Raw genomic sequence first — 15470 nt, 5'->3', positions numbered from 1 at the left:
AGTGATTTGCATATGGCAGTGTGAACTGCATGCAATTTGAATGCGATCCGGGAACCCGCAGTAGATTCGCAGGGTTCCCACATCGCATATGTGTGAACCGAGCCTAAGATTCGGAGAGCAGCCCTCATCCTTGGAAATTGTTGCTCTCTTAAAGTTACGTGTTTTTATATTTCCAGTATGAGCTTGTTGCTTACAGCATTAAATGAAATCATTTTATAGTCCCTGCTACCAGGGGCATAACTACAGGGGTTGCAATTGCAACCGGGCCCCATGCTCCAGGGGGCCTGTGCGGCTTCCCTGCACACTTGGATAGGAGGGCCGGCGGGGAAAGCATGTAGAGAAATTACTGTCCTCCTTTTTCCTCCTGCAGCTACAGGAGGAAAATGGAGGAGATTGGTTCCACTGTATGCTGCCTCCGCCACTCCTCCTTTCCAGTTCACTTGTGTTCTGCTGTCTCTGGGCCCCTGTGTGCTCCCCTAGCCCCCCCCCCCCCTACTGTGCTGCCCCCCCTCTCCTGCTGGCTGCTGCAGGGGATGTCGCAATAGAGAACCAGGAAGGGGTCGGTAAATATGTAATTTACCAGTTCCTTCCTTTTCTGAATGGACAGAGTCCTAGTCAGTTGTAAAAAAATAAAATGAAATGATAAAAAATAATACAATTAAAATACCAAAAAAATAAAAATGACTAACTCCATTCGGGGAACTTCCAGGATCGCAAAGGTCTCACTTGCAACCAGGCCCTGGCATTCCACCACAGTGGGGAGGCCCCAAGGTGGCAGGAAGGGGGCCCACTGCAGAACTTGTGAAAGGGTCCTGCTGCGGGACCGTAATAAGGGGCCCCGCAATGAGAGTAAAGGATCAGTGGGAAGAGCCCCAGGCTTAAAGGGAAGGACCCCGGCCAGGGGTCCGGGGGGCCCTTCATGGTTTCTTGCACTGGGGCCCTGAAGGTTCTAGTTACGCCTCTGCCTGCTACCCAGATGTTTTTATATGATTATTGGTAATAAGCTCAGCATGGTTTCAGATTACCAGGTCAAACAGAGCATCATTCCTAGTTGGGCCTCAATGAACTGTACCATAAAATTGTCTTGTAATAGGTTTATAGTAGTTAAAATCCCCCATTATTATCACTGCGCCAGCGCCTTGGAGCCCTTTATATCTGTGCATGGAGCCGAGCATCCACCTCCTCAATAACACTGGGAGGTCTATAACAAACTCCAGTGATTACTTTTGTAGTACACAAACCCATGTACAGTCCCACCCATAATGCTTCAGCCTCATCACACTCTCCATCAACTAGGTCCTCTTTCACACTATGAGATCACTACTCGCATAGAGACAGACACCACCACCCATCCATTTTACACTTTCATTCTGAAAGGGAGCATAACCAGGCATATTAATAGCCCAGTCATATGAAGAATTAATCCAAGATTCAGCAATACCAAATAAATTCTAGTTCTCTTCATGCACCAATGCTTCCAACCCGCCTATTTTGCTTGGCAGACTTCTGGCATTGGTGAATAAACACTTTGATTCATTGTCACATTTTGCACACTTATTTTGCATATTTTTTTATTTTAGTACAAATAGTACCATTTTCAATGGTTGTTTGTAACATGGGAGCCTTCATATCACCTGCCATAGCCCCCCCCCCCCCCATCCTTCCCCATTCAAATTCCACCCACCAATAGTAACTGACCCTGTCTGCCCCATTATATACTTCACCCTACCCCCTCTCAATCCTAGTTTAAATATTCCTCCAGCCTTCCCATAAACTTCGCCCCCAGCACAGCAGACCCCTTCTATTTAGGTGCAAACCATCTTTAGCAATATTGGTTGCACTCCAAAGAAAAGTCAACCCAGTGCTCTTAAAACCCAAATGTCTTCTTGTTACACCAGGTCTTTATCCATGCATTCAGTTCTCTGACCCCCCGTCTTTCCCGTGTTACCTATTTAGATTCTAAGATGTTACCATGGGGTTTATTTACTAAAGCTAAAGAGTGCAGAAATCAGGCTAACTTCTGCATAGAAACCAATCAGCTTGCAGGTTTTATTACCAAAGCTTAATTGAACAAGCTGAGCTTAGAAACTGATTGGGTTCTATGCAGAAGTAAGCCTGATTTTGCAATCTCCAGCTGTAGTAAATAAACCCCTATGTGTCTACTATGACTGCTGAACTAAGGAAGATCATCTATAAAAGTAACTCTGTAAAACTATATCACTTCAATATTTTAAGATCATATCTCAACTATCAATAAGATCACCCGCTTTTACATTTGTTACCTCTCCGCTATTTGTAATGTTATTTCTGTAATTTTATATTCTAAGCCACAGTCATTTCCATATGCACTGAGAGTGAATGTGGGTGACTGGTAGAGATGGGCTCAGGGGTCTTCGAGTTCCTATGTGCCTGATCCCTCCAGAAAGCCGACACTGCACTCTGCTAATCACAGGCAGTGAGACATTTCCTGATCCACAGCTGCACAGATCGGATAATCCTTTCTGCAGGATCGGGCATGTGGGAACTCACACGCCCGAGCCCATCTCTACTGGCTGGTGAACTTGTTAGTGGCTTTGATTTGTTCATAATCAAGCTGTGTAGGCAGTTTGCAATAATCAGTTGCCTCTTTATCTACAGGATGTTAGAGAAATGAACTGTTTGCTATAAGTAGTATTAAGACCTGAGAGTGAAGAAGTGTGGACACCTAAAGTCAGCTCCGCAAAAACTGTAGAAAAGAAAAAAAGAGCACCATCGTTCTCAATGGCAGCCAGTCAGATTTCACCATTTGTTTTATTTAAACATTAAGAATTCAGTTTCATTCTTGCACTCTATCAAAGTCAAAAAGCTCACAGGTCCCAGAGCAATGGTTATTTTGGCTGTGACAGCTGCACCTTTTACTAAATATGTTCAGATTTAGGTGTCTCTAATAACTTTTGAGTGAGATTCAAGAGTATTTTTGTCTTTTTCAGATTTTAAACAAGTCCTCTTGGGAGCGAGGATTTGCCCATGGCAGCGTGTACAAAACAGAATATGTAGATCTTTCACTAAAAATTAAAAGTGGCGAGGATAATTTAGTGTTTGGCATCAAACCAGGTGATGAGCGGGTGATGGGAAGACTGGATGAGGATGGCCTACCTCCAGTGGGAGCTATCCTGAAATTCGGAGACCCATTCTATAGTTATGTCAATCAAAGTACTGGAGAGAACTTCATTGTGTATTACAAGTAAGTATTGATAACTAACTAAATTCTCTTTTATCCCCTATTGTCCAATTTTACACTGACAGCAGTAACCATTATCTGCTGTCCACTACACACCACAGCTTTATTGCATGCGGCGGCCTGCACTTTACATGGCATTAAAAAAATGCTGGTTGCAGTGTGGATTCTGTGGTGTATCCCACAGAGATCTCACTACCTAAAATTTATGTAAACCTCTAACAATGAGTGTCCTTTATTGGCTTCTGTTTGGTTTGTTAAATAGTATCATTAAAAGCATCTTGTGATATCTGTTTAGGGGTGCAAAAAATACCGGTTGAGCCTGCCAGAAATTCAGAATTGTCCTACATTTTGTGAGCTTTGCACTACAAAATACCTCCCCTCTGCAAACAGGAGAGGTAGGTGATTTGTAGTAGGCAGATACAGCCGGGCTGACACCATTGGTACGTAATCTGTATGTAATCTCCATTTAGTAAAGACTCTATGGTGTCAGCCCAAAACAGAAAATCAGAGAAGTGGATTGCATTTCTGCCAGGATCAGCTAATTTGTCTGTGCTTGCAGGGTCTTTAGATGGGTAAAATATGGGTGATGTTGAATGTTGTGTGTTTTTGTTTTTTGTATAATTTTTTATGCCCTGACATACACCTAAATAGTGCAGTGAGAACTGAAGGAAGGCAAGCAGGTTTAAGAGGTCTTGGGACTTGAGCTTTTCTGGCTTTTTGTTCTTCGTGACTCTGAATGGTGCTCCACTTGCTTAGGAGTGTTGTGGGAAGTGAAGTGTGTATTGCTGATTTGTAAAACGTACTGCTGTGCTGTATAAATATTCAGTGTTTTTTTTTTTTTTTTTGGGCAGCAGCTTGGTGGTATTAATGCAGTACCACTGCTTTAAAAATAGTGCTCTAAAGCCTTGTGTGGCTGTTTTACTGCCCCCTCTTTTTAAAGCAATACACAGAGGTCAAATGACACGTGGCTCAGGGCGATATGTCTCCTCCTGTAAATGCCGGTTTTAACTGTTGAAAGTCTGCAGAACATACTGCTGCATACTGGCTCCATGCACTTGTATAGGTTATAGAATTTTCACCGCACCAGAATGGAAGCACTGTGTGCGAACATGGTTGCTGCCCATATCAACTTGTGTTTTGAGGGGCAGAACAATCACAGCTCAACTGCCTTTTTGCCTCCCCCAGCTTCTTTTTGATCCAAGTCATGTTTTTTGTATTGTAAGGTTGTTGCTGTGCCTTGCTAGCTGGTTTAAATTGGGTTTGTCTTGTTTCAGGAGTAAAGAAGACTGTGTTGTGGACAACATCAAAGTTTGCAGCAATGACATGGGCATTGGAAAATTTAAATCTGTTTGCATCACCATGAGGGTGCCACGCAACCCAACTATCGGAGATAAATTTGCCAGCCGGCATGGCCAGAAGGGCATCCTCAGTAGACTCTGGCCATCGGAGGATATGCCATTCACTGAAAGTGGAATGGTTCCAGACATTCTGTTCAACCCACACGGATTCCCATCAAGAATGACCATTGGAATGTTAATAGAGAGCATGGCTGGTAAATCAGCAGCCTTGCATGGTTTGTGCCATGATGCCACACCTTTTACCTTCTCTGAAGAGAATTCAGCTCTGGAATATTTTGGTGAGATGCTGAAGGCAGCTGGCTACAACTACTATGGCACAGAGAAACTATACAGTGGCATTAGTGGGGAGGAGCTAGAGGCAGACATTTTCATTGGTGTGGTCTACTACCAGCGACTGCGTCACATGGTTTCGGACAAGTTCCAAGTAAGGACAACAGGAGCTCGGGACAAGGTGACCAACCAGCCTGTGGGTGGCAGGAACGTACAGGGAGGTATACGCTTTGGAGAGATGGAACGTGATGCCTTGTTGGCTCATGGTACATCCTTCCTGCTCCACGATAGACTTTTTAACTGTTCTGATCGATCTGAGGCCCATGTGTGTGTAGAATGTGGTAGCCTCCTGTCCCCTTTCCTAGAGAAGCCTCCTCCATCCTGGTCATCCATGCGGAACAGGAAGCACTATTGTTCGATCTGCAATCGTTCTGATACAATTGACACTGTGTCTGTGCCTTACGTGTTTCGATATTTTGTGGCCGAGTTGGCATCAATGAACATCAATGTTAAACTAAATGTGAGTTAATGACGGATGTTATGCGAAGTGCCTTGTCGCTACCTTTGCCTTGTGGACAAACTGGCGAATAACAACTTGGACTTATGAACTGTCTAATGATATAAATTTCCTCTTGAGGGACATCTGCCTGTGGAAAATGATTTATTTCTGTTCTGTGAGAACAGAAAAACAAAAATACGGTGTTTATTAACTGTTTTATTTGTTGCTAAATGCATATTGGGACATGGCAGAGGGGCAATTCTATTAAATACTGGGAAAAAAAGTAGAATTAAAGATGTGCTATAATATACACAGCACTAAAATGTTTTTTTCTAGAATACTTGGAGGTATACTGTGGTTGGAAAATACTTGGAGGTATACTGTGGTTGGAAAATACTTGGAGGTATACTGTGGTTGAAGTGTAAAGGTGGCCACTCATATTGCAGTCCTATTTGTATTATCTTGTAAAGCTGGCTGTAGTAGTACGTAGTAAGATTTCCATTTGCCACCTAACCTAGCAACCACATCATGTGGATACAGTCTATATTTTAAGTACACCAGCTAGTAAAATCTTTTTAAAACAAGCTCTTAGTGTAAGATATTTCCCCCCTGGTGCCTATAGGTACAAACAGTATTATTATCCCATTGGGCTATTTTTATTAAGGCTTTATTAAACAGATCTTTAAGTAGACTATGGGGTTGATTTACTAAAACTGGAGAGTGCAAAATCTGGTTCAACTGTGCATGGTAGCCAATCCGTTTTTAAAGAGGTTGTAAACCTCCAAAAAAAACCCCTGAAAGACGAACACATAATGAGCTAGTATGCATCGCATACTAGCTCATTATGAAATAGTTGCCTTAAAACGAAACCCCGAAGTGTCAACCGCTCACCTCTCTCATGGGGGACATGTTCTGTCGCCCTTCTGGGTTTGCGGCATCCGGCCATCTGATTGGCTGGAGCCGCGATTACGTCATTCCCATGCGTGCGTGCGGGAGCCGACGGGCACGGGGCTCTGAAGGAACGGCACCAGCGGCAGTTCCTTCAGAGTGCATGCGCCAGTGTGGTCACTGGCTGCATGCAAAGTAAATATCTCCTAAACGGTGCATGTTTAGAATATATTTACAGTACCTATAGGTAAGCCTTATCATAGGCTTTACCTATAGGTACAAGTTGCAGAGGAGGGTTTACTTCCTCTTTAACTCCAGCTCCTTCAATTAGAAGTGGATTTCACTCACTACAGTTTTAGTAAATCAACCCCACTCTCTACAGACTATTCATCTCAACAACAATTTTCCCATAAGTTTAGATGTGCACTTAATATATTATAGGTGTGTAATTTACCTATGAAAGCCTGTCTTGTGTAGATATCAAAAAGGTCTGAGCCTGCTTTTGGGTGCCACTATCTTGCATGGATGTCAGCAGACTCAGATCGGTCATTCAAGTGCCACTATAGTATTCCTCTTTGCTTCTGTCCCAGCTGCTACATAAAAGATTATGTAGGGAGGGAAGGCACAAATGAGCTACGCCAACATAGACCATAATTAGACATTCCCAGAAGAAGGCAGGGCCATTAATGAACAAGCAGGGGAGGTGAGCTGTGCTAGAGAATTGACTCTTGCTGAAATATTCTGGTTTGCTAGAAAGTTCAGTGGTACATTGCAGGTTGAAATTATATCACTGCAAGTAAGGGCTCTTTCACACGGGTGATCCGATCAGATCCGCCTGTCAGTTTTTTAGGCGGATCTGATCGGATCCTCCATGCAGCTCTATGGGGCAGCGGATGTCAGCGGAGACACCTCCGCTGCCATCCGTATCCGATCCTGTCTGTGAAATCCGGACGGATGGAAACCCTATTTTTCCATCCTTCCAGGGATTGGATCGGATGGGAGCGGACAGGTGGCGTGCTCTCATCCGATCCCCCATAGAGAGCAGCAGGAGCTGTGACACCTCCCTCTCCGCACTGCAAGCGGAGACGGAGCTGTCATCCGCTGGCTCAGCGGGGATTGGCGGATCGATCCCCGCTGAGTAGCACGGATCCGCCTACGGAGGCGGATCGTGTGAAAGAGCCCTAAGCGTTTAAAATACTTTTTTTTTTTTTTTTTCTGTAACTTGCGAATATTTTTAAGATGGTGAAATTGTCTCTTTAATCACTTGCTGGCTGACCGCTGTGTTTATACTGCGGAAATGTGGCTCTATTGCCCAAAATGACATACCTGTAAGCCACTCGGTCAACGTCCCTAAGATCGGCAAGTGGGGCTGTCAATCAGCGGTTCCGGCGGACCCAATGTCCGCTGGCCATCTGCGATCATCCCCGGGAGAGGCAAAACAAGGCAGATCAACGTTCTGACAGGGAGGAAGACAGATCTTGTGTTCCTGCTAAGCAGGAACATGGATATTGGTCTTCCTCCAGTGACACAGTTACCAAGCACCCCTTAGGAGCACAGTTAACCCTTTGATCGCCCAATATTAACCCCTTCCCTGCCAGTGTCATTAGTGCAGTGACTGCATTTTTTTTTTTTTTAAGCACTGATCACTGTAATGTCACTGGTCCCCAAAAAGTGTCAACAGTGTCAGGTGTCTGATTTGTCCCCGCAATGTTGCAGTTCCGCTGAAGATCGCTGTCATTACTAGTAAAAAAAATACTTATTGGAGTTTTTTTTTTTTACCAAAAATATGTAGCAGAATACATATTGACATAAATTGATGAAAGCATTTTGATTTTTTTTACTGGCTGTTTTATAGCAGAAAGTTTATTGATTGATAGATAGATATAGATTTATAGATATTTTTTTTTTCCAAAATTGATGCTCTTTTGTTTAATGCGCAAAAAATAAGGGCAGAGGTGATCACATACCACCGAAAGAAAGCTCTATTTGTGGGGGAAAAAGGTTAAAGTGACGCAGTGCCGTATTGAAAAAAAATGGCCTGGTCATTAAGGGGGTAAAACCTTCCAGGCCAGAAGTGGTTAAAGGGGAAAATAAATTGCTACATCTATAAAGACCTTCAGGCGTCTCTCCAAAATCTGGAAGAAGAAATAATATATACAGTACTATGTTTTAGGCAGGTGTGAAGAAATTCTGTAAAGTAATGTTTTCAAAAATATATATTTTTTTGTTTTATACATTTTTAAAAGCATAAAAGTGAGAAAACATAAGAATAATCTAAATCAAATCAATATTTGGTGTGACTACCCTTTGGCTTCAAATCAGTATCAATTCTTACACTTGTACATTTGCACAAAGTCAAGAATTTTGTAGGTTTGGTCAGGTGTGTGATTAACCAATTATACCAAGCAGGTGTTAACGATCATTAACTTTTATATGTAGGAGAATAGGGATGCCACATGATTACTAAGGGCACTGCACATCTTAGGATAGCAGGTCCCAAACAGGCGTTTATTCTTGTTCATTTATTTGTTGTTGGTTTTTAAAACACAAGTGACCTTTAGAGCCAGTTCACACTACCTCGACCAGAAAGTTGCCCCATGAAGAAGAGACTTTTTTTTTTGAAGAGCTCACTTCCGGGGGGTGTGGTTGGGCATGACGGGGTGAGGACGCTCGACATGAGCTCTTGACTGCTCCCTTCTCTCAGGCCGGCTCCAGCCTTTCCAGCGACCCGGCAGCATTCAACCGCCAAAAGTGGAGAGAATCCCGGCTACCTGACCGGCTATCTGAGCTACCGACTGAATAGCCCAGCACCCACCAGCCCGCCTACGGCCGCCCGCTCACGGTCCCCCGCCCACTCCCGTTGAACTTACCTTGCGATAGTGGCTTGCGGGAGAGCCAGGACAGGGATATCGAGGGAGGCGGCTGGCACAGTGCGCTGCAGAGAGGAGGATCGGCGTGGGGAAGTGCTGAAGGATGCCGAGAGGAGCTGACGGTCTGGGCGGAGGAGCTGGACCTCGGAGAGGCGACAGGCTAAAGACCGCTGCTTACAGGCACACTGCTGGAGACTACTCGCTGATCGCTTGAAGGGGGACATAGAGCAAGGGATCGGTCTGAGACTGGTGATCCGGGAGGTGAGAGGGGCCGGCTCCCCATGCTTTGTTTGGGGGATGTAGAGAGTTTTACCCTATGTATTTGTGGATGCTGCTAAAGGGACATATCTTATGATTTCAAACTGTGGGTCTCATGAAGGGGAAACTTTGGGACATTTAAAACCAGAAGGAGGGCTACTAAATCATAAAACCTCCAGAAGGATCCTTGGTCTAAGCCTTTTAAAATATCTAAAGGTTCTAGTAGAGCGTGCTGGGAGTGCAGATCTGGATGGGTGAAAGAGGGGGTTCACCACATATCCATATCTTGTGATACAAATACTACTTGTACATCACTGTGGGTGGAAAGACATCCTTTGAGACTGGGGCGGACAGAGCACATACAGTAAATGGAGAGATATTAATAAAACCTAACCAAGAGAAGGTAACCGATTCCAAACACCTCCCACTGTTGGGCTTTTCTTTCTTCTCTCTCATTTTTTTTTTTTTTTTTCCTCTCCTCTTTTTTTTTTTTTTTTTTTTTTTTTGGGAGAGGTGATTAAAGTATGGCAAGGTGAGGATGTATTCCAGCCCTTAACAATTTAACCATGTGGTGAAGAATGCCAGCGAGGAAGAAGCCTAAAGCCTGCGCTACTGCTAGACAGACCCGCAATCAGACCCGCAAGCAAACACGGAACCCGACAGCAGAGATAAAGCATTTTTTTACTTGTGCACAGACTAGCCAGATGGAGACAGTGATGGCGACATCAACGGAGGTGGAGATTAACTCGGCGGCGATTGCGCTGGGACCAATAGCGGAGGGAGAGATTCATGTTAAGTCGTCGGAGAGAAGGGCGGTAATGTATGTTGGAATGGAGGCAGACATCAAAGCACTAATTCGAGCACTGCCGACTAGAACCGAAATTGAAAGCTTGATACTGAGGTTAGAAGAGACCCACCAGAAAGGCAATACAGAAGGTTCACAAGTAAATTGGAGATCTATCAGATAAAGTGACTACAGGAGAGAAGATGGTATCAGCGCTATCATGTAGAGTGTCAAACATAGAGAAAAAAAGGATTCCCTGGATATGATATCCTCCATGCAGTTACACATTGGGGATATGGAAGACCGGAGCTGCCGGTGTAATCTCAGGCTAAGGGGCCTCCCAGAACCAGCAGAAAGAAGATCTGCAAGAGGTGATGAGAGACATTCTTGCTAAAGCTTTGGATTTTAACCCCACTAGCCCCGTAGTGCTGGATAGAGTTTTTATAGAGCCCCAGGTCCCAAAAGGACAGATCCTGACAGACCCCGAGACGTAATTTGTCAGTTTCAACACTTTCTTCAAAAAGAGGAGATTATGAGGAAAGCATGGTCTAGAGAGTCAAATTGAGTATAACGGGACTAAAATTAAAATATTCTCGGATATCTGCAAGACCACGCTTTATCGGAGGGCTTTGGTACGCCCAGTACTAGAGAGGGCTAGACAACTGGGCTACACTTACCGCTGGGGATACCCGCTAAAAGTGACGTTTCGCAAGAATAATCTCTTCTATAACCTACGCTCTCCGATAGACCTACCAGGCCTGTTCGCTTTTATAGGTTCAGAAGGGATGGGAGGGGAAGATGGACCCCCGAATTTTCTCCCTCCTTTTTTTTTTTTTCCCTCCCTATGCCTCCCCTTTTTTTTTTCTCTCTCTCTTTTTTGGTATAGATCCCCTGATTGATGTGTGGTCTGGATTTGCCTACCCTCCCCTCCTTAGAGTAAATGAGGATAAATACTGATGAAAGATATGTAACATGTGCAAGATATGGGGGTTATTTAAGGGGGTACAATTGCATACCTATACATTAAGTTGATAGAGATTAATGAATGAATATATATATATATATATATATATATATATATATATATATATATATATATATATATATAAATTTTTTTTTTTTTTACACATATTTTACTAAGTATACATAAATAATGGAGGGTTTTCCCTCCTCTTAATTTTTGCACTTTTTTTTTTTTTTTTTTTCTTCCTTTTTTTAGAGGGAGTTAAAATTAACCCCCTCCTTAAGAAAAAAATGTTTTTTTTTTTCAAAAGAATTAATTTTTTTTTTGATTGTTCACGTTTGTTTGTACTGGGTGTGCAGTTTTTCCTTTTTTTTTTTTTTCTCTTCTTTCTTTCTCACGAATAACACTTTTTTTTTTAATTTTTTTTTCTTTTTTTTTTTTTTTTTTAATTTTTTTTTCTTTTTTTTTTTTTTTTTTTTTTTAAGACACTAGGCTAAAATATCTAATGGATAAATACACTGATTGTAATTAAACGGGTGATTTTTTTTTTTTTAAATGTTTGGGATGATGGATATATTCAATACACAGTCAGATAAGTGCCGGTTCACACAGGCCCGACCCGACTTGCCGGGGCGACCTGTGAAGTCGCGGTGCGCAGCTCGCACCGCGACCTCGGAGCAGCCGGCACGGACTTCAGATCATTGAAGTCAATGCAGGTCGCCTCAAAGAAGCTCAGGACCCTTTTTCTAAGTCGGAGCGACTTGTGTCGCTCCTATTAGAACGGGTCCTGTGCTAATCCTATGGAAGTCGCCCCAGTGTGAACCGGCTCTTATAATGTTGGTGAATATTAAAGTATAACCCTTATATAAATATGGATAGATATACCTGTTTTATAGATATTCTTTTAGGACATATAGAGATTGTACCCTCTAATCTACTTTATTTTTGAAGAAGGAGGAGAGGGAGAGAATCAATCTAGAAGGGATGGGGGTATCAGACTGGAGGGAGGAATATGGACAGGATAGGGGATGAGAATAGAAGGAAAGGGCTAAGAATATATGGGCAGATATGGGTTGATTAATAAAAATACAAGATAAGGTTGGAGCTGCGGTGGTGGGGGGGGAGGGAGTCGAGATCCCTCCTCAAGGTCCTGCCCGACCACAACCCCAATTAGGTTTATGTTTACACCTCAGGGAGGGTGTATGTATAGATAACAGATAGTTATTAATAGAAATAGGGAAAGGTTTTTTAGGGTTTTGGAGTTCTTCTTTTTTTTTTTTTTTCTCTCTCTCCCTTTTCTCGGCAAACATAAAAGTAATGTCATTAAGGTGTACGTTTAGTAACCGGTGTTAAATGGGTGTTAAGTGGTGTTAGGCTTTATCACAGAGAATCAAGGTGATAATTTCCTAAGACGTGTTTAGTAAACGGTGTTAACTAAGGTAGGAACCAAATATCCCGTCTCTTCACCTTACGGTGTTGTCTTTGTGATAACGACAGTGTTAGTATAGGAATATACCTGTTTAGTAACCCGTGTTAGCTCAGAAGAGGCTTAAAACCAGTGTAAACTTGGTGTTAAATCTCCTGAATTTAACACCTAGACAGACCAGGTGTTAAGGCCTTTTTTCAGTGTAGAAGAGGAATTTTACTGCTCATTGTGGTCAGTAAGTGCTTCAGGACAACACTATTGTAGACTGCAGGGTATGTGTTCATCTCGAACCCTGTGTCTGCAGCATTCACATATCACGCATATATAATGGCAGAGCAGAGTGGACATCTATGCTGAGAAAGGAGAGCAGTAGACCTCAATGACAGAGAGGTGCATATTTCCTACTGCATGCGACCACAATCTTAAGCCAGCCATACATGGACGGAAATTTGGCTGGTTCAGCACGGACCAACTGAAATTCCATCAATGTATGGGCAGGCTGGTTGTACAGAAGTTGAGTGGTAGATGGACTTCTGTACAACCAGCCTGTTGGGGTTTTCCCCGATCAATTAGTGCTGCCAGCTATAGCCTGCAGTACTGATTAGTATTCTGAGAGAGGGGGAAGCATCCCTGTGGTCAGAACACAATAGCTCAGTGGAAATGATTTCCCTGTCCACATAAATGGAATGGGTGAATCAAGTAATTTTTTTGTTTAACTCGGTGGCTGAAAAAAAAAATATATATATTAATGTATGCCACGTAGGATTGATATGTACTTTTAAGGGCCGATTCACACCATGCCAGCACATGAATTACACAGAAATGCACTGTGAGTTTCTGTGCGATCAGAAGGCATGCAAAATGCATTCCATTTGTGATCTGCAGTGGGTGTCAATAGAAAGGTAATGACACCCCAAATGCAGGTTGAAAATGCAGTGCGTTTGCCCGCACTGGATCACATAGTACTTTTGTACCATGCGATCTGGTTACAGTGCGGTTTAAAAAGTAGTGCATGCACTACTTTTGGTGCAGCGTAGTGCGATTTTAGCTCATTCAGGGCCGGTTTATACTATGCCTACACATGCATCGCACAGAAATGAGCTGTGCATTCCTGTGCGATTTACATGTGGTTCAATGCAGTGCGATTTCAGCCAATTTGTTTTGAATGGGCTAAAATTACACCACGCTGCACCAAAAGTAGTGCATTCGCTACTTTTTAAACCGCACTGTAATCAGATCTTTTGTACCATGCAGTCCAGTGCGGGCAGGTGTGGGAAAATGCAATGCGTTTGCAACCTGCTTTTGGGGTGTCATTAACTTTCTATTGACACCCACTGCAAATTGCAAATTGAGTACATTTTGCATGCAGTCTTAATCGCATAGGAATATGCACAGTATATTTCTGTGCGATTCATGTGTGGCATCGTGTGAACCAGCCCTAAAAGAGAAATGAATGCAGTTAGCTAAGGTGGGAGGGATGGCAGGGTAATAGTAAAAAAATCTTTATTTTAATAAAAGTGTGTATAGGTTTTAAATGTGTTTTTTTTTTTTTTTTTTTTATTGGCTATATTTTAACCCCATAACTCAGTTCTAAGGATTAACTTATGATCCTTTAGGGTGGAGGATGGTAGAGGAATAGTAGTTTTAAAAAAAATAAATATATGTAAATTTATATTTTAGAATATTAGTCAGGGTGTGTATGTGCTTTTTTTTTACATGTGTTTATTTTTTATTTTTCAACAGCTCTGAGAAACATTCAATGTTCCTTTACTGTGGATCATAGGTTTTCACACACAGGATGGCTGCTGTGTAGCTAGTTAAACCTTCCCCACTCTCTAACACGCTGATAGCTAACACCGCTTATCACCGAGCTGGAGTCAACACAACACGGTTTACTAAACAGCCTCACAGCCGGTGTAAAAGTTGGCGGTGTTAGAACATGTTAGGAGAATGGTGATAATGCAAGAATTAACACCGGTTACTAAACGTACACCTAAATGTGAGAGGTCTTAATGTACTGGAAAAAAGACATATGTTATTGAATGATCTAAGACGGTCTCAAATTGATGTGGCACTGATCCAGGAGACACATTTTAAGGAAAATAATTTACCGATACTTGGAAATAAAAACTATCCATGGGGATATCACTCAACCAATAATGTGTCCAAATCGAAAGGGGTATCAATCCTTATCTCTAATAGACTTTCATTGACACTACAGGAGATGCAAATAGATACAGAGGGGAGATATGCATTTGTTAAAGGCTCAATTGGAGGAGTGAAAGTGACACTAGCAACTATGTATGCACCAAACTACAATCAAGACACTTTTATTAAACAAATTCTAAATAACTTAATGAACTTTTCAGCAGGTCAGCTGATAGTGGGGGAGGACTTAAACGTTTCTTTAAACCCTAAGTTAGATACTCTAAAGGGCTTCTCTTCCATGCCCCCACGAGTAGGTAAATGTATAAAACAAGATTTACATAAACATCAACTAGTAGATGCGTGGCGATTTAGTACATGCGGAAGAAAAAGATTATACATATTACTCCCAGGTTCATAAATCATACACAAGAATAGACTACTTTATAATACCTCACAGACAGTTCCATGCAATACAAAAAATAGAAATTTGAAACATAACTTGGTCGGAGCACGCCCCAATTTTGTTATCATATTCACTCTCTGAAACCACCATACTTGCAAACAGGTTCTGGAGATTGAATGAGAGCCTACTACAGATCCCGGAGATCCTTAGAGATGTTACAGAGGAATTACAGCAATACTTTCAGATAAACGTAACCCCAGAAGGTGAACCGGGTATTGTGTGGGAGGCACATAAAACAGTTACCCGAAGAATAATGATTAAACACGGTTCCAGGGTTAAAAGAGAAAGGGGAAAAAAATTAACATCAATGCTTTCTACATTA

General features: G+C 42.4%; 1 protein-coding gene across 1 annotated transcript in view; it reads left to right on the top strand.

Moving 5' to 3' along the window:
• Window positions 1–5398, top strand: part of POLR1B (RNA polymerase I subunit B) — an 81658-nt gene extending 76260 nt beyond the window's left edge. The window contains exons 14-15 of the mRNA XM_082250157.1: window positions 2970–3223; window positions 4495–5398. Of these exons, the coding sequence (XP_082106283.1) occupies window positions 2970–3223; window positions 4495–5377 (1137 nt within the window). The 3' untranslated portion in view covers window positions 5378–5398. The remainder of the gene's footprint in view (window positions 1–2969; window positions 3224–4494) is intronic.
• Window positions 5399–15470: the final 10072 nt, after the last annotated feature.

This window comes from Pelophylax lessonae (assembly GCF_965119305.1).
Source record: "Pelophylax lessonae genome assembly, chromosome: 3".
Lineage (NCBI taxonomy): Eukaryota > Metazoa > Chordata > Amphibia > Anura > Ranidae > Pelophylax > Pelophylax lessonae.
The sequence above is the reverse complement of the archived record's forward strand: the minus strand, read 5'-3'. Positions and strand labels throughout refer to the sequence as shown.